Source organism: Aedes albopictus, chromosome 2 (assembly GCF_035046485.1).
Source record: "Aedes albopictus strain Foshan chromosome 2, AalbF5, whole genome shotgun sequence".
In the NCBI taxonomy this organism is placed as follows: Eukaryota; Metazoa; Arthropoda; class Insecta; order Diptera; family Culicidae; genus Aedes; species Aedes albopictus.
In genome coordinates, this window is record NC_085137.1 from 404,849,981 (window position 1) to 404,874,040 (window position 24,060).

Here is a 24,060-nt window from a genome sequence, read left to right on the forward strand (position 1 = left end):
TGTAAAGTTTACTTTCAGAGAATTTGTTAGGGGCTATATTTTATAATTGGAAAGTTTGAAAATATTCCATCGGGGAAATTTTGATTTACCTAACTTTTTGGCTTTTTTTTCATACTAAAATTCATGAAGTACCGTTTTGAGCCGAAAAACGTCTCATACAAAATGTATGGGAACATTTTTCCCGATAGAATATTTTCTTGTCTTCGGATTATGAAAATATAGCCCAAATTCTAATCATTTTTGAAGAAAACATGAGGTACATGATACAGTAAGGACCCGATTTTGTGAGCCCCATTTGGCGACAAACTTTTCGCTCTCGTTATCTTACGGTCTAACTTCAACCAAATCATTCATGATTATCATCAAACTACAGCTTAAATACAGAAGATGCAGCGATAAAAAGTTTGAAAAACTGTTCAGGTTTTTGAGGAAAGCTAAAAATGTGTTCTGAAAAGGGGCTGACAAAATCGGGTCATTAATGTAGTTCGATAATAACTCAGATTTTGACACCTTGCGTCGTCTATTACCGATTGCAGGCGAGTTCGTGGGGCAACATCAGGCTACATTAATAGGTGACCGCGCTACAATGGCCATTCGCCATCGGCCAGGTGTTGCAGAAATGCCGCGAATATAACGTGCTCACACATCACTTGTACATCGATTTTAAATCGGCGTGTGACACAATCGTTCGAGACCAGCTATGGCAGATTATGCACGGATACGGATTCCCGGATAAACTGATACGGTTGATCAAGGCGACGATGGATTGAGTGATGTGCGTAATTCGATTATCTCAGTAACACTCTCTAGGCCTTCCAAATCTCGTAGAAGGTTACGGCAAGGTCTTTCGTGCTTGCTGTTTAACATTGCTTTGAGGGTGTAGTAAGGAGAACGGGGATATGTACTAGCTTAGCTTCCCAACCTTTGTTTCGCGACCCCCCAACCGCTTGCAGGCACGCTTCGATTGTTTTACGAAAAGCGCAGTGACGACAGACTGGGGGGTCGCGAGAGCCAATGTTGGGAACCGTGGTACTAGTAGAACGATTCTCGCGAATTCCGTTCAGCTGCTTGGTTTCGCCTATATTAAAGGTCGCAAATTTGAGACGATGGCGGAAACGTACATCCGACTAACGGATGAAGCTAGGCGAATCGGATTAGTCATTGATGTGTAGAAGACAAAGTACATGATGGCAAAGGGTTCTTGGGAGGAGTCACCGCGCCCGCCATCCCGAATTTCTATCGACGGTGATGAAATCGAGGCGATTGAAGAATTTGTGTACTTGGGCTCACTGGTGACCACCGACAACGACACCAGCAGAGAAATTCAGAGACGCATTGTAGCAGGAAATCGAGCATACTTTGAACTCACACGAAGTTAACTGAGGTACACCGGGGCAAGTTGAAACGGGTGGGGCAAGATGAAACAGCGGGTTAACATGATGTTATCCAATGATGGTAAACAGCTTGAATACCATAACACATAGTTTTTGATCCAAACAATCTTTTAGCGAAAGAACAATTTCCATATTATTTAGAAATCTATTCCAAAACTTCGCGTTTCATCTTGCCCCACCCGTTTCAACTTGCCGCGGTGTACCTTATCTACAAAACGCTGATTAGACCGGTAGTCCTATATGGGCACGAAGCATGGACTCTACGTGCAGCGGACCAATGCGCCCTTGGAGTTTTCGAACGGAATGTGTTGCGTATTATCTACGGCGGAGTGCAGATAGAAAACGGAACTTTGAGAAGGCGAATGAACCACGAGCTGCATCAGCTGCTGAGAAAACCAACCATCGTCCACACCGCGAAGATCGGGAGGCTACGGTGGGGAGTCACGTTATCCTTGTGCTCATTCTGCGAATGGAGTGACGTGAGAAAAGTCGGAGTCGTATATCGAGGTGAGAAATCTCGACTCGAATGAGGTGACTCTCCATTTGATTTACACGGCGAGTCACTTCATTCGAGAGTGGATTCCTCATCTCGATATACGACTCCGACTTTTCTCACGTCACTCCATTCGCAGAATGAGCACACCTGATATCGTTACTCCCCACCGTAGCCTCCAGATTTTCGCAACCCGATTAATATGGTTCTCGAGAATCATCCGACCGGTACAAGAAGCGTGGTGCGCAGCGAGCTATGTGAGTCGATCAAGTGGAGGACGATTTGCGGACCCTTTGCAGAGCGCGGAACTGAAGACACACAGTCATGGACCGAGTAGAATGGAGACCACTCCCACGTACAGCAGAGGACACTGAGACCTTAGTCTGACCAATAAGAAAGTAAGGTCTAAGGCTAAGACTACACAAGGACCACATATTCTTGAAGTGTTCATTTTACTCAGAGCTGAAAGTATCCCAAGGAAAATCCCAAGCGATTCCCAAATCTTAATTAATGATGGATATGATATTACCACTGACTATACTGACTGCACCACGTTCATGATTCATTTCCATTGAATTTCAGTTATCACTTTATTTCTGTTCAATGCTTGTAAGGGTTGCGGGATGTATCTCACTGTTATATCTTGTTTTCTTCTTGCTTTGATTTCCTCCCAAAGGAAAAAAACGGGGGATATATGCGAACACAGAACTTTGAATTAACGCTTTCACGAGACCACAAATCTATCGCAAACTATGTAGCAGCTGTCGTCAACTGCAAATCAATCTCACCTAACGAAATATGGATTTTCGCTTGTTACAATTCAGAAGGCTAGAAAAAATATTCGAAAACGAGATGGACTTGCGTGTGACGACATGATTTGGATCGGACGAAAATTAACCTATTACAGCTATTGTTCATTTTTTCTTCAGCAAAACGTGTTTCTTGTTCTTAAAGTTAAACAGAGAAGTAATTTGATCACATAAATAGCAGAAAACTGTGACGGAAGATCCATTATGAATTGGAAAAGAAAAAAAAAACAATCATATAAATAAAATTTCTAATAGAACCAAAACGAGAACAATTTTATGCCATATTTTGCTTGAAGCAAATTCTCCAAAAAGAAAGATATCTATAAACTTTTTAACGAAATTCCTAAGAACACGAGAACCGTTTGCCCAATTTTCAAAATTTTTCGTTTCGCATAATTGTTTATTTACATATGAACTTAAAAATACAAAAACTATCACTTGCAGCATAATAGTTCCCTTGCCTAAGTCGAAATAAGTGCATTACTCTGCTCTGTTCTACTATAAAACATCCAAACTTAAAGGTAAAAGCATGATTGCGATCTCTAAAAAATAATAATTATAATAATAAAAACTACTAATACTATTATAGCTTTTTTTTCTAAATATATAAATCCTTTGCTGTTGCTTTTCTGCAGGTCGACTCGAACAGAAATGCTTCCCACGTTTCGCGTCACCTGTCCCTCTCTACGTCATGACGCGTCATGATAGGTATATCGAATCGATACGCGTAGAAGTAGGCTTCATATGCTTGCAAGTGTTACTTTCTTAAATCATGTTTCTTCACCTCTCATCTAGGGACGTTTTCTATATTGCATAGAAGTTGCACATTGACACTACTAAGCTATACATAAACTATATAATGTGTGTAAGTGATAAGCGATTTTCCCCCCAAGAACGGATTACGGTATTGCAGGTTTCTTGTGAGTTTGTTAGTTTCCTAGCTGGTGGGTGGGTTTAGGTATGAAAGGCATGATGTCGTTTGATATAGAGTCGATTCATTTCAAACACGCTATAACTGCTCTGCACCAAAATGCGTGAGACCTTCTTAGAAGAGCATAATTTTCAGGCATATCGTCATGCGTGGAAAATTCAGACAAAGTACTTTGAAAGAAAGCGTGCTTCTGCAATATATAGTTCAAAATAGTACTCGAAAGTACATGGACAAAAATCACCAAACCAGGGTTTTTCAAACTTCTCCAGTTCGTGACTCATAGCTTGCTGTTTGGTTGATGAACCCAAGAGACGTGTTGGACAACCATATGAGTAAATTGATTTTTCTGTACAGAAATTCGGAAGACTTGTTGAACAACCATCTGTTTGAAATCAATTTCGGTTGAAGGAGCCGAGAGAAGTGTATGACAATCGTATTAATGAAACAAGAAGACGTTCTAATCGCCTTGCTGAAGCAATATTTCATTAAATGTAACGAAAGATGTGTTGGACGACCGTCGGAATGAGTTAATTTTTCTCTTGATAATTCGCAAGACATGGAAGACATCCGTGTGTTTGAAGCGATCTTCGATTGAAGGAATCGTCGAAATAAGACAGCTCTTCCGATAATGAAACCGGAAGAAGTGTTGGACAACCATCTAAATCAAATGATCTTCAATTGATAGAACCAAGAAGCGTGTTGGACGACCTATGAATAATATGGCCTCTGGTGGACATCGTCACAACACGACCGTTATACAAACGCATTTCTTTCATCGTGGTATACCGTGATGTCACCTAAATCCAATATCTTTTTAACGGTTCCTAATTCCGTTCACTCCATTTGTTTTGCACGATGTGAACGGAATTAGGAACCGAAAAAAGTAATTGGAATTTGGTGCTGTCACGATACATTTGACAATAATGTTTTTGAATGTTTTCCGGCATCATTCAGTACTTTGCACATTCAGCGTTCGAAGTACACAGCTAAACCGTTATAGTAATGTTATGTTGCTATAATATCTAATAGAATAACTTCAAGGATCTAGAAATGAATTCAAATAACTCAAAATCTGGATCGAGTTAACAAATCTCATTTCACTGTATCCAACATAACCAAAACCAGACCGTCCATCAAAGTGAAACCGTGACACCATACCACACAAACCTAAACCTCTCATTTAGCGTAGCAGAGGGGCGGAACACTCCACATCAACTTTTACTAAATATTAATCCTACTAAAAGCAAGCGTCGTTCTGTGTGGTTGGTTTGTTTCTGTTGGCGACTATTTCCCATTTATTACGTTATACGTTGCAGTGTATTTGCTGTGTTTGTAAGTCTACTTGGCTGTGAAATTAGAGAGAGGAACCTATCATCATGGGAGGGCGCAGGAAAACGCGCAGGATGATGCGGGGAAAAAACGAGCGTGGGAGATACGCTGAACTGTGACAATGCTAATCCTAAAATTACGTTCTGCTATCGATATTCTTTGATTCGTTTTCTTCTCACGAGTTGTTTTGCTTAGTGTGTTTGTTTTACGTTAAATTACTTTATATTCTTTTGTGTACTTTATATAGAGGATATTGTTAGTTACGGGTTCCCAACTTTTCTTATTCTTTACTTCCATCAATTGAGTCGGTTTCTTATTGATTTTCGGCGCCCTGCGCGGGGCGGGATTCCTAACGAACGCTATCTAAGGTCAAAGTGGCTCTCCACCTTGCCTCTCTAGAGTGCTAGAGATAAGAGTCAAAGGGGTGCGGCGAAGTGGTTAGAACATCATCAGCAAACACATAAATATAGGTAGTTGCCGGCGGAAGCTGGAGAAGACACACACATACACATTAAGGGTGGGGGTTTCACTTTTTCGTAGGGGTGCCACGTTGCGTGAGACTCTCGAACCGTCGGAAGGTATAGTTGATGAATACCCAATCCTTGAGAACTTCACCCTCCGGTGTGGGATGGGCGGCTGAAGAGTTTTGGATTTAAAAAAAGCGGTCAATTATACATGAAATACAGACAAATCTAACAAATACAACAATGTACTTACGTATTTCAAGGGCAACGTCAGGGAAGTCGTCAAAGTTGGACGTGTCGTCGATCGAACGTACCTCAACCGGAATGGCTGCCGGCCGTTCGCGGATGTGCTCCCAATCGACACCGCGGAAGAAAGAGACCAGCTTCAGATCCTCGATGCCACGTTGCGAGCCCAATCTAGTATGATTAAAAAGAAGCCGTTTAAGAAATAGTTCCGAGCTTGTGAAATTAAATCATCGGCTTACCTCCTTTCAGCCTCACAGCAAAATTTGACAATGGTATCCCTCGCCTCCTCGGAAATGGGCGTTTCCGGCGGGAAGATCAGCGTTTCCCGCCAGTTCATCACCTTCCGATAGGTGTCCTGCGGATTATCCGAACAGAACGGCGGGTATCCCATCAGCATCTCGTACATGATGACCCCCAGCGACCACCAGTCGCACGCCGGTCCGTAACCCGTTTGCAGGAACACCTCAGGCGCAATGTAATCTGGCGTTCCGACCGTACTGTATGCTAACGCCCGCCGATTCCGCTTCCAACTCTCGGCCCGTCGCTTGGAATCCATCGGACTCGCGCAGGTTCCAATAAAGTCCGAAGGTTTAGCCTGCGACAGATCCCGATAGAAATCGGTACGGTGAGATTTCTTCAATCCGGTACACAGACCGAAATCCGACAGCTTCAAATGTCCGCGGGCGTCCAGTAGCAAGTTGTCCGGTTTGATATCGCGATGAATGAATCCCAACCGATGTATGGAATCGATAGCCAGTGCCGTTTCGGCGATATAAAACTGCGTACATTCCTCCGAAAGGGTGTCCTTCTTCATCAGCAACGTCATCATGTCCCCGCCCGGTAGGAACTCCATTATCAAGTACAAATTGACCGAATCCTGCAAGACAATACCATTAGTTACCCCCAAACATTCCAAACTTCCCAAACTTACCTGAAAGCTATAGTACATCTTAACCACCCACTGATGGTCGGCTTCGACTAGGACGTCCCGTTCCGCCCGTACGTGCGCCACCTGTTCCTTCTCTAGCATGTCCGCCTTCCGTAGCACCTTCATGGCGTACACGTGACCGGTGTCCTTCTTCTGAACCAGCCGCACCTCGCCGAACGCCCCCCGGCCTATCACTTTGAGCGCTTCGAAGTCTTCCACCCCCAGCCGGGACCGTTTGAGCCGCAGGAATTCCGTTTCCTTTTGGGCATGCTGCATCCGCTTTTCCTGCCGCTGGGACTCCGAGAGGGCTTCGTCCTTGAGGGAAGCTTCCAGCTTCGCTTGCCGCTGCTTCCGCTCGCCATGCTGGGTGATCAAGTTGCTGTAGTAGTTCTCCAGTGTCACTTTGGCCTTCGTTGCTTTGTCCAGTGTGTGGTCGCTGAAGCGGATCGTATTGTCCGTCGCGGTCATGTTTATCGTTTGCGGCTGCAGCTTGCTGGTTTATTTGCTCGGAGCGAGCAACCGGGCCGTGTAGGAAAAAGCTGAAATTAGAGAAGAAAATATTATGCCAGCCATTCCATGAAAAAGAATAAGACTCGAAAAAAGTGCTCCAATTCGGTAGGAATGATCTTTGCTTTACCATAATTGGACCCGTATATTTTTGTTTCGCCATTAGGGTGGCCATTTTGAAAAAGGTAGTAAAAAAAACGATATTCTAATTGACCGATTTGCAAGCTTTTTTACGAATGAAACGGGACCATTCATAAACCACGTAGACTTTTTGAGGGAAGGGGGGTCTGGCCAAAGTCTACACTCCATACAGATCAGAATCCTCTCGAAATGTTCATTATGCTCAACGTCTACACTGGTAAACCGAAAATCTCCCGCCACGGGCGAGAATGTCGTAATAAAGAACGGAAAACACAATATTCAGCGGGGAACTAGGTAGAGGTCGGCGACTTCGTGGGCGGCCACTAACGTGCTCCCATTGGAATTCTTTGAGGAATTTTTAGGGGAAAACTTGGTGAAATTCCCAAAAGAATTCCTATTGAAATTCCCGGAGGAGTTCCTAGAGGCATTCTTGAAGGAATTCCAAGAAGGAGTGTCCAGAGCTATTCTCGGAGGAATTTCCTGAGGAATTCTTGGCGGAATTCCGAGAGCAATTTTCGAAGGAATTCCGAGAGGAATTTTCGAAGGAATTCCCAGAGTAATTCACAGAGGAAGTCCCGGAGGAATTCCCAAACAAATTCCTGGACGAATTTTCAGAGAAATTCCAGGATGAATTCCCAGAGGTATTCCCGTAGGAATTCGTCGAGGAATTTCCAGAAGATTCCCCGGTGAAATTTCCAAAGGAATTTTCTGGAGAATCCCCGAAAGAATTCCCATAGAAATTCCTAAATGAGATCTCAGAGAAATTCCCATAGGAATTCCAGGAAGGAGTGTCCAGAGCAATTCTCGGGGGAAATCCCAGAGGAGTTCTCGGTGGAATTATGAGAGGAATTTCCGGAGGAATTCCTAGAATAATGCCCAGACAAATTCTCAGAGCAAGTCCCCAAGGAATTCTCAGAGGAATATCTGTAACAGGTCCCAGAGGAATTCCTAGAAAGAATTCTCGGAGTATTCTCGAAGGAATTTCAAAAGGAATTCCTGCCAGAATCCTCAGTGATTTTTTTTGGAGAAATTACCAGAAGAATTCCCGGAGGAATTCCCAGAGGAATTCTTGGAGCATTTCCTGAGGAATTCCCAGATGAACTCCGGAAGGAATTCCCTGATGCATTCCCGGAGTAATTACCAATGAATTTTCCAGAGGAACTCCCGGAGGAACTTTCAAATTTCCGGAGTAATTCACAGAGGAATTCTTGGAGAATCTCCCGGAGGAATTTCCATTGGAATTCCCGGATGAATTCTCACAGGAGTTCCCTGTGGAATTCTAAGAGGAGTTCCCGGAGGAATTTGCAGAAGAATTCTCAAAGGAATCCCCATAGAAATGCCGGAGGGATTACCAGAGAAATTCCCAAGGAATTTCCATAGGAATTCCTGGAAGAAGGAGTATCCAGAGCAACTAAACGTACTTTGCCTAAAATACTTCAAGTTTTTACGTCCAGAGCAGTTCTCGGAGGAATTCCCCGAGGAATTCTCGATGGAATTTCCGGAGGAATTCCTAAAGGTATGCCCATAGAAATTCCCAGAGCAAGTCCCCAAGGAACTCCCAGAGGAATTTCTGGCAAAGTCCCCAGAAGAATTCCCGTAGGAATTTGCAGGAAGAATTCCCAGAGTTTTCCTGGGGGAATTCCTAAAGGAATTCCTGGAATAAATGTCAGTAACTTTCTCGAAGAAACTCCCAGAAGCGGAACTTCCGGAGAAACTCCCAGAGGAATTCTCAGAGGAGTTCCCGGAGGAATTTCCAGAGGAGTTTCCGGAAGAACTCCCACATGAATTTTCGGAGGAACTTCCAGGGCAGCTCCCGAAGGAACTTCCAGGGCAGCTCCCGAAGGAGCTTCCAGGGCAGCTCCCGAAGGAACTTCCAGGGCAGCTCCCGAAGGAGCTTCCAGGGCAGCTCCCGAAGCAACTTCCAGGGCAGCTCCCGAAGCAACTTCCAGGGCAGCTCCCGAAGGAACTTCCAGGGCAGCTCCCGAAGGAACTTCCAGGGCAGCTCCCGAAGGAACTTCCAGGGCAGCTCCCGAAGGAACTTCCAGGGCACCTCCCGAAGGAACTTCCAGGGCAGCTCCCGAAGGAACTTCTAGGGCAGCTCCCGAAGGAACTTCCAGGGCAGCTCCCGAAGGAACTTCCAGGGCAGCTCCCGAAGGAACTTCCAGGGCAGCTCCCGAAGGAACTTCCAGGGCAGCTCCCGAAGGAACTTCCAGGGCAGCTCCCGAAGGAACTTCCAGGGCAGCTCCCGAAGGAACTTCCAGGGCAGCTCCCGAAGGAACTTCCAGGGCAGCTCCCGGAGGAACTTCCAGAGGAGTTCCCGGAGGAACTTCCAGAGGAGTTCCCGGAGGAACTTCCACAGGAGTTCCCGGAGGAACTTCCAGAGGAGTTCCCGGAGGAACTTCCACAGGAGTTCCCGGAGGAACTTCCACAGGAGTTCCCGGACGAACTTCCACAGGAGTTCCCGGACGAACTTCCACAGGAGTTCCCGGACGAACTTCCACAGGAGTTCCCGGAGGAACTTCCACAGGAGTTCCCGGAGGAACTTCCACAGGAGTTCCCGGAGGAACTTCCACAGGAGTTCCCGGAGGAACTTCCACAGGAGTTCCCGGAGAAACTTCCACAGGAGTTCCCGGAGGAACTTCCACAGGAGTTCCCGGAGGAACTTCCACAGGAGTTCCCGGAGGAACTTCCACAGGAGTTCCCGGAGGAACTTCCACAGGAGTTCCCGGAGGAACTTCCACAGGAGTTCCCGGAGGAACTTCCACAGGAGTTCCCGGAGGAACTTCCACAGGAGTTCCCGGAGGAACTTCCACAGGAGTTCCCGGAGGAACTTCCACAGGAGTTCCCGGAGGAACTTCCACAGGAGTTCCCGGAGGAACTTCCACAGGAGTTCCCGGAGGAACTTCCACAGGAGTTCCCGGAGGAACTTCCACAGGAGTTCCCGGAGGAACTTCCACAGGAGTTCCCGGAGGAACTTCCACAGGAGTTCCCGGAGGAACTTCCACAGGAGTTCCCGGAGGAACTTCCACAGGAGTTCCCGGAGGAACTTCCACAGGAGTTCCCGGAGGAACTTCCACAGGAGTTCCCGGAGGAACTTCCACAGGAGTTCCCGGAGGAACTTCCACAGGAGTTCCCGGAGGAACTTCCACAGGAGTTCCCGGAGGAACTTCCACAGGAGTTCCCGGAGGAACTTCCACAGGAGTTCCCGGAGGAACTTCCACAGGAGTTCCCGGAGGAACTTCCACAGGAGTTCCCGGAGGAACTTCCACAGGAGTTCCCGGAGGAACTTCCACAGGAGTTCCCGGAGGAACTTCCACAGGAGTTCCCGGAGGAACTTCCACAGGAGTTCCCGGAGGAACTTCCACAGGAGTTCCCGGAGGAACTTCCACAGGAGTTCCCGGAGGAACTTCCACAGGAGTTCCCGGAGGAACTTCCACAGGAGTTCCCGGAGGAACTTCCACAGGAGTTCCCGGAGGAACTTCCACAGGAGTTCCCGGAGGAACTTCCACAGGAGTTCCCGGAGGAACTTCCACAGGAGTTCCCGGAGGAACTTCCACAGGAGTTCCCGGAGGAACTTCCACAGGAGTTCCCGGAGGAACTTCCACAGGAGTTCCCGGAGGAACTTCCAGAGGAGTTCCCGGAGAAACTTCCAGAGGAGTTCCCTGATGAACTTCCAGAGGAGTTCCCGGAGGAACTTCCAGAGGAACTTCCAGAGGAGTTCCCGGAGGAACTTCCAGAGGAGTTCCCAGAGGAACTTCCAGAGGAGTTCCCAGAGGAACTTCCAGAGGAGTTCCCAGAGGAACTTCCAGAGGAGTTCCCGAAGGAACTTTCAGAGTACCCGGAGGAATCCTCTGGGAATAACAGGCAGTTCAAGTTGAGACGTCGGGGACGGTCTAGCCGGCGGAAAAGGTTTGTTTTGGGAAGAGTTCGCTGACGTAGTGTACAGTTAGGGTAAAAAATGCCCTTATGCACAAGGAGAGCTAAAAGGCCTGGCCACACAACTTTTTCAGCTCAATGCACTAGTTTTCACGCGAGTATGCCTAAATTAGCTGAATTGCGTGGATATTTACCGAATTTCATTGATCTTGAGAAAACTCGTGAACAACAGCAGAGTTTCGCAAAGGAAGGTATCAAAGCAGAGTTTACAACAATTTCACATTACCCTTTGAATGTATTTTATGGGAAATATTTCTGTTTTGAAATGTTCTTTCTCGAGAGACGAACCAGCCAAGGGCTGAAAGTCTCTTAAATAAAGACAAATCAATCAATCAATGTTCTTTCTTTGCACAATGAAGTCCAATTGCCCTCCTTTAAAAAAAAACATGATGGTTGATTGACTATAAGGCTGTCCCCTACACAGATTTTTTCGAGATTCCTTAGGAATACCTTTCGGAATTCCTTCAGGAGTTCAGGGATTCCTCTAGGAGTGCTTTTCATAATTTCTTCCGAGGATTCTCTAGAAATTCATTCCCTGCATCTTCTAGGGTTTCATTCTGTGGTTCCTCAGAGAGGTTCATCTGCGATATTTCTTAAGGTTTCTTCAGAAGTTCCTTCTGTGATTCTTCCTGGAGTTTCTGGGATCTCAAAAATTTTCAAACTACTACTAATAGTAAGCTACTATAAGTTCTGCTGAGATTTTTGCTGGGACTTTGAGGAATTCCTTCCGGTATTTATCCAGCAGATCCGGGAATCCTTCAGGAATTCCTTCCGAGATTCTAGTAATCGTTTCTTTTGGAATGTCTTCAGATTTTTTGCAAGATTTTTCGCAAAGCTGCTGAAGGAATTCCTTAACCCGGGAACGGTCGCATCGGTCGTGTACACGCACCATAAAAAGCACCCTTGTAGCACACAGCGTGTGCATTGTGTCGCTGAGAGTGGCTTAAGACGCGACTGCCTGAGGGTTAAGAATTTGTTGTAGAAATTTCTCAATGAACTCCTGAAGGAATTTCAAGAGGAACTCCTACCTAGAGCAGTGAAGAGAATTGTCAGACAAAAGAGGCACAAAACAAGCAACAAAGAAGGTGCGACGATTAGTCTTTATCCCTACTGGTGACGGATAATAACATGATCTCGAAATTTTTTGTTGCAGACAAAACGGAAGCTGAATTTGTTGCGTACTTTTCAACTCCTGAATAATCAATTATTACTAACCTAAAGTCGAAACTGTTTGATGATAGAACTTCACCAGAGGTGCAGTGTTTACCGACTCGAAGTTACCGTTCGAAAATCGCAATGCAAGGCTTGAAAATCTCTAAACTCGTGGTGTACGACGTTAATCCCATTATTTTCAAGTTGGGACAAACTTATGTCGCATGGATTGTTTTGTCGCAACAAATACAGGTTGCGACATTGTCATTATTTTGCGCGATGGTTGAATTTTGATTCACTGACCTAGAGTAATTCTACAAGAAATTCTATGTGAAACCTGCAAGAGGGATTTCTTAAAATACTTCTGAAAGAATTCTCTAATAACTTTCAGGAGATTTTCCTTTGCGAATATCTGAGACTAGGAGCATCTGAGCAGGAACTCCACAAAACTTCTGGAGGAATACAGAAAATTATTCTTAGAGAACTCATGGGAGCAGTTCTTGAAGAAATCCCGGAAGCAAAAACCCGGAAGGAGTTAGCTGAGGTATCCCGATAGAAATTCCTAGAGGAATCCCGGAAAAATCACTGAACCAATACCGGATAAAAACTTTTGGAGGGATCCCGGAAGAAGTTCTTGGAGGAATCCTGAAAGGAGTTTCCTAAGGATCCCCGGAAGGCGTTCCCAATGTAATCTCGAAACAAATGTTTAGAGGAATCCAGGAAAAAGTTCCTGTAGGAATTCCGGAAGGAGTTCCCGAGGGAATGCTGGTAGGAGAATCTAAACGGAATCCTGGAAGCAAATCCGTGAGAAATCTCGAAAGAGGTTCTCGAAGGAATCCTAGAAGGAGTTCCCGGAAGAATTTCCTCAGGAATCTTCTTCTGGTTCTTGATGGAATCTCAGAAGTGATTTCTGAAAGAATGCCGAGAGAAGTTTCTGGAGGAATTCCTGGAACATTTTTTGGAGAAATACTACATGAAGTTCTTGGAGGGCTCCTGGAAGGATTTTCTAGATAAATCTCAGAAAGAATGCAAGAAATCCCTGAAGGAGTTTCTGGAGGAGCCTCAAATGGAATTCCTGGAGGAATCCTGGTGGAATCCCGGAAGGAACTTCTGAAGAAATATCGAAAAGCGTTCCTGAAGGAATTTTTAAGGCAATCCCAAAAAGCATTTTTGGAAAAAACCTTCTAGTTCCCAGAATAAATTTCCAAACGGAACCACTGGATGAATCCGTAAAAAGATTACCTGGAGGAATCCCTAAAGGAACTTCTGTAGGAATCCCAGAGGCAAATTCTGAAAAAAAAAATCTCAGAAAGAACTCCAAGAAATCTCGGAAGGAATCTTTTTAAGAATCTCGGGAGGACTTCCTGGAGGAATACCAGATTGAACCTGTTGAGGAATCTCAGAAGAAGTTCCTGTAAGAATCCCACAGGGAACTTTTGTCTGAAGCAATTCTAAATAAACCCCCAGCAGAATCTCATAAAGAGCTTAAGAAACTCCTGGAGGAGTCCTGAAAAAAATGTGGAGAAACCGCGAAACCGTGAAATCCCAGGAGTTTCTTAGGGGTACCGCCAGCAAGTTATAAATCAACACACTTCCACGCGAATCCTATATTTCGAGCTCAATCAAATCTTCCACGAAATGCTGACAACATTTGTCTGAGCCCGAATCGTAAACAACAAGGCCACGAAACGACCAAGACTTAGGACAATTTATTTTAAGCAACCGCGGCGTGCAGTGCCCTATGCCACATTTGAAACTTTATAGCCACAAAAAAAGCATAAGAGGAAGAAGAGTTCACCTCAATATTTTGTACGAGTCCAAATGAATTAAACACCATCCAGAAACAATCGTTAATAAACCAATGACAACAACTACAACCTCCACTCCAACAAAACAGCTGACCTTTCCCGGCACATTCACATGAAGTGTGTGACAGGTCAATTAAACGACAATTTGCGCCTGCTCAAGTCGCCTGCTCTTACGCGGGCGCGCGCGCGCAAATTCATTAACATTGAGGGTAGGTTTAGCAGCCAGCACAGCAGTTCCAGTGGCAGTTTTTGTCGGATGATGTTGATGACGCTAATAGCCAAACCCCGATAAGCCACTCTGGCGCGAAATTGTTTACTTGTGAGTTGTCAGTCAATCTAGTTGGCTGGCTGGCTGCTTGCTGAACAAGCATTCTTACGGTGTGGTGTGTTCATAGAACATGCCGTTTTATAGTAGGCTGTGATTGAAAGCACTTCTTTGTGGGAATCAGTAGAGCTCCCAGAGCATGTCACAGAGCCTACTTATTTCGTAGGGTGTAAAGAAGAGGGTGGTGGCAGTCGTGCCATATTCAAAGATTGATCTAGAATTTTATTTCACAGATTTTCACAGTAGTGTCAGATGATTTTTAAAAGAATAGGTACTCACATTTTTAAGTTTGCCAAAACCTTATAGCCGTTCAGTATAGATGTAATGATGTAATATGTATAATAACTCTCTAGAGAGTTATTTTGAGAATTCAAAGTTATACTTTCAGCAATCTTCTTGTAAGATCATTGACATATTTCAAACATAATTTAACCTTCCTTTTGCTTTATTTTGGCAGCAGCTCGCTGACGTAGTATAAGGTTTGGGTCAAAAATGGCCCCAATCCAATGCCAAAGGAGGGTTAAGAAACCTATCAATTCGTGGTATATCAGATGCATTCAGAAATACCGTAACAACATCCTATAAGTTTTAAATCACAAGAAATGTCGTCTTTTAGAAATATGTGGAATCAGGTGAAAACGAAGATTGTTGATAGTTGTTACGAACGCGACGCGTGAAGTTCATCAATTTCTAACAACTAGAGCACACTAATTCCAATCATTTCCTACATCTAGCATTAAACAAATCGCTTATTATAATCTAACGCAAAAGCTTGTATAATAATCGTAGAGGTAACGTTTTGTGAATCGTGTTGGTCACATATTCATGATAACCAGTGTAAATTGCAATATGCAAAATCAATTAGATCGAATTAAAAACGAGCGACCTTTCACACAACGTTGTATACGATATGCTACGATAGCGCAGCATCGAGGATGACTGATCAAGAACGGAACAAACTGCGCGTGCGTAGTAATCGATTAGCCCGGAACGCATACTCATAGCATACGTGGGGATGAATCATTCTAATTCATATTAGAAACGATATCATATTCAAGTATGTTCACGGTTTCACAGCGTTAATGCGCAAGCGCGGTATGGATTTTCACCATCGGATTTAGTGTTGCGCAATCAGATAGCACTTACACATAAGCATGATATATAATTACGCAATATTGTGAAATTCATTAAACTAGAATACAAGCTACGCCATTTGTAATTGTTAGTTCCAGACATGCACCGATAGGATATAAAATTGTAATCAATTATCTATGCTCACAACTAACGTAAAGCCAAGAACACAACCCCAATGTATTGTAATGGTCAAAGTACCAGAAAAGGTTTTGATCAGGGATTAATTATTTGTTAGCAAAACTTGTTAGAAAGATTCATTGCAGGATTATATGTATACAAGTTAGAATTTTGATGAATCATGAGTTAATTAATGATGTAAAGAGGGTGAGCATAGTTTCTGGACGATACACATATAATTAATATGCTTTACGTAGGAATCAGGAAGAAACATGTTAAAAGAGGGTGCGAATAATGTCTGGACGAGAGTATAAAAGGCGATCGAACAATAAAGACAGTAGCAGTTTTGCCTTGTACGTCACAAGATACAGAACGCTCATTTACTTGCTACTCGAAATCCTTCTTACCAAGCACTTTGAGAAGCTTAATCTTTTCTAATCCCTCCTATTACCCAAGCCTTCGAATGCGAAAGGAGTTGGCTGGAGCTTGATTGGAAAACTTAAGTCTTTGAAAAGAGTTACTTGGTACTTAGAATCGAGGAAGTCCTAAATCATACTGAATCGATCAAACTTTTTCCACTCTGGCACGCTACGGTTCCGAATGCGAGTAACTTTGGCAAGAGTCTGAAAAGGCCAGTTTGACACCGATTCAAGTGTGGGCAAGCATTTATTTTCTCACTCTGGTACGCCACGGTTCCGAATGCGAGTAACTTTGGCATGGGTCTAGAAAAATATAAATGCATTGCGATCAACTTTTCCTCATCCGACTAAGTCACGTCTTCGAATGCGAAAGAATTTGACCGGATCTAGGAAGGCCAGTTGATTGCTCCCACATTCGATTTGGACCAATCGACTTTAATTATCTACCACTCAATCCTCCGAGTATCAGTAAGTAGTTTCGGTCGTCGACAGTTTATTCAGTGCGTTTCTCTTGCCTGTTGATCGGCACACGCGGAATCGAATACCGTCTCCCTTCGCAACGGTACCGTGCATCTGATGTGGTGTGATTACCATCATCGTCGTCGTCGTCATCGCCAAGTGATCGTCGCGGCAGCTGACAGAAACACCACACGGAGTGTAAGTGCCCGTCGTCAACATATGGTGGCTCCAGAGAGGACGAGCTGCTGCCACCTTCCAGCGACAGTGCTTATCTCCAATATCACGTGCCTGATTTCAACAATAGTGATTGCTAATATATGATAACTTATTATTATTTGAGCCAGATGAAAATCGACAAACATGTGGCAGCACTGCACTGGGTGGTGGTACAAGAAGCAGACCCCGGATATCTCAGTGCTTCGCGCAAAGGTAAATAACAAAAAGGAGAACAAAGATTTCGCTTTTTCTTTCTCTCGTTTACCTTTGTGTATGTATATTTCTCGGTGTTGTTTGCCTTTAGATGTTTTCTCCTGCTGGTCTGCTGCTGTTGCTGCTTCTTGCTGCTGACGATGGTGATCTATTTGGGCTGCTTCACGATAGAATTACTGCCACCACCACCGCCGTGCTTCTCCCAATTGCCAGTTTTAAACTGGTACACAATGATTTCACCAGCGACCAGCGACGAAATCGATTCTCTGTCCCCTTTCTCGCCTCCCGTGGCCTACCTATACTGCGTTCACTGCGAAGACGAGGACGATAGATTCATTCGAACTTTATGCCTCTGCTGATGGTCAATTGATCGAAGTGTGCTATTTCTCATAGCTTTCCCGTCGACGTCGTCGCCTCCTGGGATCACACCTCACGACGCACTTTCACGCACACTCACACCACCCCGGAGGAACTGAAACTCGCGACGCACCGAGTTGTTTTCTTCCCGATTCCGAAATCCGCGTAAAATTTTCTCGACCTACAATTATTGCACAATAAGCCACTTTCTTCTTAGACGTTCTCCTCCGCTCCTATGTTTGCTCCAGTTTCGTGTCTTGTCACATCACCGTCCGCATACAATCACTGCACTGTCGCGGAAAATGCACCGTCGCACATCGGGAAAAACGTATCGCAAAGGTGGGAAAAAATTAATAAGCTTAGTGTCACAAGGTCAAGACCAATAGTTTATACGAATCAAAATTTTCACAAAGAATTGAATCGGGATTACAATTTCTTACCGATTTTAGCAATACGAGATGAATTATTAAAAAAAAATCTAGCTTTTTTGGCAAGTGTGATATTTGTAGGTAATGAATAGAATCTATATATTTAGCCGGAATTCATGACAGAGACCCTATACACTTATTTTAGAGTCACTTGTTCGGCTGTTCTAGTTCAGCACAGTTTTACCGAAGTTCCGTTATTGTTTTTTTTACCGAATGTTCAGTAAACATTGCCGATGATTCAGTACAGTTTACCGAACGTTCGGTAATGTTCACCGAACTTCGGTAATAATTTGCTGAACATTCGGTAATCCAAACTTTAACCGAAAATAGAACAGCTGATTTTTTTAGCAATACTCTTAAAATTTTGTCCCGATTTTGTCTACTCAGATTTCGTCAGCCTTTTTTTAACAAAGTTACAGGTACACTTCAACCTTATCTTACGTCCACCCTTTTTGGTCGAAAATAATTTCTGTCATGAATGCAGTGACAAAACTAAGCACTTTTATATGTTTTATACTTCGCTTGACAAAGGAGATTTTTTCAAAAAATATAAAATTGTCTAGTTTAGTCATTGCTTGCACGGCAGAATTATGTTCGATCAGTAATAGATGGGCGTAAAACGATTGAAATGTATGTAGGCTCAGTTTTATGTGATAGATTTCCAACAGGGATTGCTCCTGGAGTTGCTGTCGGGATACTTCCAGGGATTTCTTCAAAAATCCTTCCACAGATATCTCGCAAGTTTTATTCGGACATTCCACAATATATTCTTCATGGAATTTCTCCCATAATTCCCATTGGAAATTGGTTGTGAAATTCCTCCAGAAATTCTTGATACGATTCATCCAGGAATTTCTGATGATATACCATTATCCAGACATGCCCTCAAGATTTTTGTCCTCCTGTGTTATCAGATTATTTTGCGATTCCTTCCCAAGTATTTCTGCAGGAATCTCTTCTGGGGATTTCTCCAATAATTCCTTCTAGAATTACTCCGTAGATTCATCCAAGAAGTTATCTAGGAATTCACCTAGGGATTCTTACAGAATCGTAGGATTCAGGAATTCCTGCTGGGATTCTTCCAGAAATTCTACAAGGGATTTATCAAAGGATTTCTCCAGTGATCTCTATCAATCTCTCAGGGGTTCATCTTGGGTATCCTTCAGAAATTTTTCGTGATATTCCTTAGTATTGCTTAAGATTCCTTAGGCATCTCTCGTGAGTTATTCCGAAATCCCTGCAGAGATTCTTCTTGAATTTCTTGCAGGGAATCTGCTTGACATGCCTCTAAGAATTTCTTCTGAGATTGTAATTGTAATTTCATTCGGAAATTACCCAAGGATTTTTTCCGGGAACTGATCTGGAGGTTTAGTTACGGGATTCCTTCCGGAATTCCCGTAGAATTTCATCGTGTGTTTCTACGGGTAATTTCTCCAAGAATTCTTCCACCGATTCCTCCAGAAATTGCACCTGGAATTTCCCAAATAATTTCTTCAGCGATTACTCTTGGGATTTTCTCTAGGGATTCACAATGATACATCCAAAAATTTGTTTTTCAATTACCTATATTCTGAAGACCACAATTACTATAAGCTGCTAGAAGGCTGTGCCAGTGAGAATGTCTTGACAAGACAAAGAAATAGAAAATTCAAAAGTTCTGCTCGGCAAGCCTCGTTGGATAAATATACGACTCGTGCTGTAAAAATCATCATTTTGCAACTCGTTGTATAAATAACTATTAATTTTTAATTTAATTTGTGATTTATATATTAACGGAACGATACCATGTTGGCTGTGAAGTCTTATTCTTGGTCAAGGAAAGGCACATTGATAAAAACATACTTAAGGAGGGGTCTGGTACGTTTGGCATAAGGCCGTTTGGCATAATGCTATTTGGCATAAGGACGTTTGGCATAAAGGGAACTTGGCATAATGGACATTTGGAATAAAGGACGTTTGGCATAAAATAATTTCAGTAAAAAATGAGCCACATACTTAGCGTCAAAAAAGAAAAAGTATTCTAAAGAAGGATAATACATTATAATGCAATAATTTTTCTGAATATAATATGCAGACAAGAATGATTTGCTGGAAAGAACCATTACTGGAATCTAAATTGCTTGTATCGATAAAGAACAGCCTATATGCAAAAGAAGGAACACCACTATCAAGTTTGCCTTCTTTCCATTGAAGCTTGTTCTTTAATTTTTCTCCAGAAGGAAAATATATTTCACATATTCTTTATGCCAAACGTCCTTTATGCCAAATGTCCTTTATGCCAAACGTCCTTATGCCAAATGTCCTTATGTCAAACGGCCTTATGCCAAACGTACCAGATCCCTTAAGGAGCTAGTAACTGAATTACAGTTTGCAAGTGTAACTAATTCTAACTAATTGTACATAAAATCGTGAGAGGAATGTGACTTTATGCAATTCAGTTTCATAATTTCCATTTTATAGAATTCATTTTGGTATCATAATGGCCAACTTTTCCGAACTGATTCATTATACAACTGAAATGAGTTGCATAATGCTCATAATGCAACTCATTTGGGTTGCATTATGAACATTATGCAACTAAAATAAGTTATATTCGAACACTGATTTTTCATTTGGGCCTAACTGATATTTTCGAGTTCTCTTCATCGATCCTCTCTTTGTGTTATCACAGAATGTGTATTGAGTTTTCCAAAGATTTTTTGGTTGAAATGCGAAGAAGACGACTACATGTTGCTATAGAAACAAAAAGAATAATGATTTTGTTTGTTTTGATCAAGTTATTAGCGAAAGAGAGAGTCGACGGAGAGAAATCGATCAAGTCAGTTAGGCCCTTATGAAAAATCATTGTCGATATAATGAAAAATCATTGCATAAAATGTTGTATGAAATTCGTTGCAAAACTCGATTTTTTCAGCACTCTTCGTATTTTTCCAAATCGGCAAGCCTCGTTGGATAAATGTACGACTCGTGCTGAAAAAATCAACTTTTCGCAACTCGTTACATAAATAACTATTTTGAATAAGCTATTAGTCTTGTATTAATCAACAATAATTGTTATTGTTATTAATTATTATTGTTGATTGATTTTTACCACCTTTGCAATAGTATTTTCCCAATGTGCGTCGCCAGAGAAAATCGAGAACACCTCGTACTCTGTCAACACTTTCTTCTGATGTGGAAATATTCCTCCTCCTTTGTGCCCGTCTCACCAACCACTTCCTGCTGTTGCTCTTGGCACAAATATTGTATTCTATTATTGTATAATCTCGACCCCAATAACACGATTTTCACTTCCTATTCCCGCTGACGATTGATTGACCGACCGAGCGACCGCACAATCCGATTTCGAAACACACTGATCGACCGTGCGCCTGTAGCTGGCTGGGGCTACCGATTTAGAACCGCTGCTGGCGCTCCTGTTACTCTGATGCAATCTCTCTGCACTACTTTTTCTTCGCCAGCTCTCTCGCCTTACGCCACTAACGGGATTGGCTGGCGATTGTTCACGGGAAAAAATCTGCCCCGGATTGCACTTTCCTGTGGATATTCCTGCTGGTGCGTATTTCGGAAACGGAAAACGACCATCGACCGCGACGACGACGACGACGACGAAACGAGGAAACACTCTTTTGTGTGCCCGTTTTCGAGAGATTTTTTACGACCGACGACGACGACACAACGCGCATACAAACTTGGATTTTTTTATTTTCACTCTGGTGCGTTTGCGATGATGATGATGTTGGTGAAAAACAGTTCTCTTCTGACGTCTGCGTGCAACTTTTTCTCTTTTGAGCGACGGCAGCGCCATGTGACAGCAGTGCACTTGTGGTTCGTCCGAGAAACTCAACATATGAAAAGGCCTTTGGAAGGTATCATTCAAATATTACTTAAATCAAAATTTGATGAGATTGATTTTAAATAACACTCTGAAAAATTTTCACGACCGATTTACATGAAAAGATTTGTAGTTTTCATTCACCATTTTTTTCACGTAATCTTTCACCGGAATGTCAGGTAGCTGGATAAATTTAAGCTTCGTTGATCGACGTGATAAATCAGGTAAACTTGACAAGTATTTACGTGAAATGTGGGTGAGTGCTACTGGAATTTCCGGTAACTTTTACTGGAGAACATGATTAGTTCTACGTGAATTTCACGTAATTAATACACCATTTTTAAATGAAAATAAAGCTGTCGCACCAGTTTGCAACGTATTTTAAGGGACAAGAGATTTTAAATTCTCACAAAATGCAAAGAAAAAAGCATAATAATTATTATGCAATCGTAAAATAAATATAACAATGCATTTTATAGAGATAAAGACTCTTGCCTCCTCAAATACGCTACTATAACGGTACGACACGGATAATTAATGAACCCGTCGAAACTGATTTTTATTGATATTCTATATTCTGCAGTGTACAACAGAAAGGCGACCGATCGATACACGGCTCAAACCAACACTGCTTATATCACCGAAAATGATCATTCGGCAGCACAGTATAGTTAGGTGTACTGCATCCCATTATTGGCCGTTACACTACAAGCTGGTACTAATATTTAAAAATGTAAGAAAAATCTTTATCAGTCTTTGATTTTGGAGTAATAGTAATTCATAAATCTACACTTTCCATCATAATTAATAAATGCATATACGCTTCGGATCTTCGAAGATCGGATAATTTAATGCAAATAATCTTTGGATTTTGACGCAAAAACTTTGTAGGACCTCCGTCACCGTCAGTGATTAATAACACCTTCTCCCAGCTTCTGAAATTAACGAAAATAGTCATAACTCCTTTAAGTAAATAACTATCAATTGTCTTACACAATTAAATTATTTCAATACTTGCTGCAACTTGCACGGAAACTCAAATCAGCAAGCAGTTTGTGCACCAAACTACTTCTCAACGCCATATTGAATATTTTTTTCACACCTGAAATTCACGTATTTTTTGTTTTGCGGAAACTTCGAAGTCAGAAGTTTACTAACATTCAAATGCATTCAAACGATTTACGTGAAAATTAGGTGGACTTTACCAAACAGGGCGGTGCATACGCCGTGATTGATGATAGTTGCTAACGTCAGGTAACATTTGAGATTTTGTGAATAAGGATGAGCTACGTGATATTTCACGTAAATCGGACGTGAAAATTCTTTAGAGTGAAGGGCAAAAGTCAAGGGGTTTCCAACTAAATTGATTACCTGTCACTACTGAAAAAGTTACTCTGATTACTCATTGATTACTGTGATTACTATGATTACTTATTGATTACCAAGATTACTCAAGATTACTCAAGATTACTACTGCGATTACACAGATCACCTATGATCACAGAGAACAGACATTTAAGCTTGAACAAAAATACGTCGAAATCGTGTGTAAAGGATTTAAGTGTACCTCAACGCCACCAACGGAGACTGCCCCACGTAAAAAGTCGATTTGACTCCACGATGGCAGTATTCATCGTTAAAATACACTAGCCCACAAAGCGACACGAGCGCCAAACGGCCAAAAACGGCGAGCTCTGGAAACATAAATGACAACACGGCAGTGTAAGTGATGGGATGCTAGCGCCACGCAACGGGAGCATAACTACTTACTCTGATATGACCGTTACAAAGTTTTACACAAGGCAGAAAGCAAAGATAGACGTCTGTTCTCTGTGCTATGATTATCATATGATTAAATCTAGATTGAGTTTAAATAAGGGCGAAAGTAACATGAGAGAGTTCTCTTCATCGACTCTCTCTTCTGCAAATTAAAGTGACAAGATGCAAATTCAATCGAACATTTTTACACTTAGACGCTAGATTGCATCGCAACCTAGCGATTTATGACCAAAAAGTTCAACAATACTTGCATCTTGTCACTTTAATTTGAAGAAGAGAGAGTCGATGAAGAGAACTCTCTCATGTTACTTTCGCCCTTATTTAAACTCAATCTAGAAATAAACTAAATCTACACGGAGAAATCAAACTACCTAATTTTTGGGTCGATTTTACTCAAAGCTGAGTATATCGAATAAACTATTTACCCAAAATTAGGTTGTTTTCCCTCTTTCCCCCACCGATGTTGTCAAAAACAAACAGAGATGCGTCTACCCAATTTTGAGTAAATGTAGGTATACTCAAATTTGGGTTGAATGAGGGGGGGTCTTGGGTTGAATTTACCTACTCTTAAGTATATTTTTTTGCTGGAGGTAAAGGCAATTTACCTAGTGTGAGTTTAATCGATTTACTCAAATTTGGC

At 42.6% G+C, this 24,060-nt stretch overlaps 1 protein-coding gene across 6 annotated transcripts; it reads right to left on the bottom strand.

Moving 5' to 3' along the window:
- Positions 1-2,448: 2,448 nt before the first annotated feature.
- LOC109413849 (serine/threonine-protein kinase tricornered) lies at positions 2,449-21,492 on the bottom strand. Of its 6 annotated transcripts, XM_062853358.1 has the most exons (7): positions 20,901-21,492; positions 17,564-17,668; positions 17,074-17,331; positions 6,598-7,133; positions 5,906-6,543; positions 5,674-5,837; positions 2,449-5,592 (listed from the first exon to the last, which is right to left on the bottom strand). In XM_062853358.1, the coding sequence occupies exons 4-7, from the start codon at positions 7,060-7,062 to the stop codon at positions 5,483-5,485; spliced, it is 1,377 nt and encodes a 458-aa protein (XP_062709342.1). In that variant the 5' UTR covers positions 7,063-7,133; positions 17,074-17,331; positions 17,564-17,668; positions 20,901-21,492; the 3' UTR covers positions 2,449-5,482. The 6 variants fall into 6 exon arrangements, with proteins under 6 accessions (XP_062709342.1, XP_062709344.1, XP_062709343.1 ...); XM_062853360.1 differs by lacking the exon at positions 17,564-17,668 and having other exon boundaries at positions 17,074-17,559; positions 21,020-21,492; XM_062853359.1 differs by lacking the exon at positions 17,564-17,668 and having other exon boundaries at positions 17,074-17,559; positions 21,016-21,492.
- Positions 21,493-24,060: the final 2,568 nt, after the last annotated feature.

Excerpts from the sequence above, each read along its gene's own strand:
- LOC109413849 (XM_062853360.1), bottom strand. The coding sequence starts at position 7,062 with ATGACCGCGACGGACAATACGATCCGCTTCAGCGACCACACACTGGAC. Across the intron at positions 6,544-6,597 it reads AGATGTACTATAGCTTTCAG|GATTCGGTCAATTTGTACTT; the intron begins GTAAGTTTGGGA and ends ATTGTCTTGCAG. Across the intron at positions 5,593-5,673 it reads TGACGTTGCCCTTGAAATAC|CCGCCCATCCCACACCGGAG; the intron begins GTAAGTACATTG and ends AAAACTCTTCAG.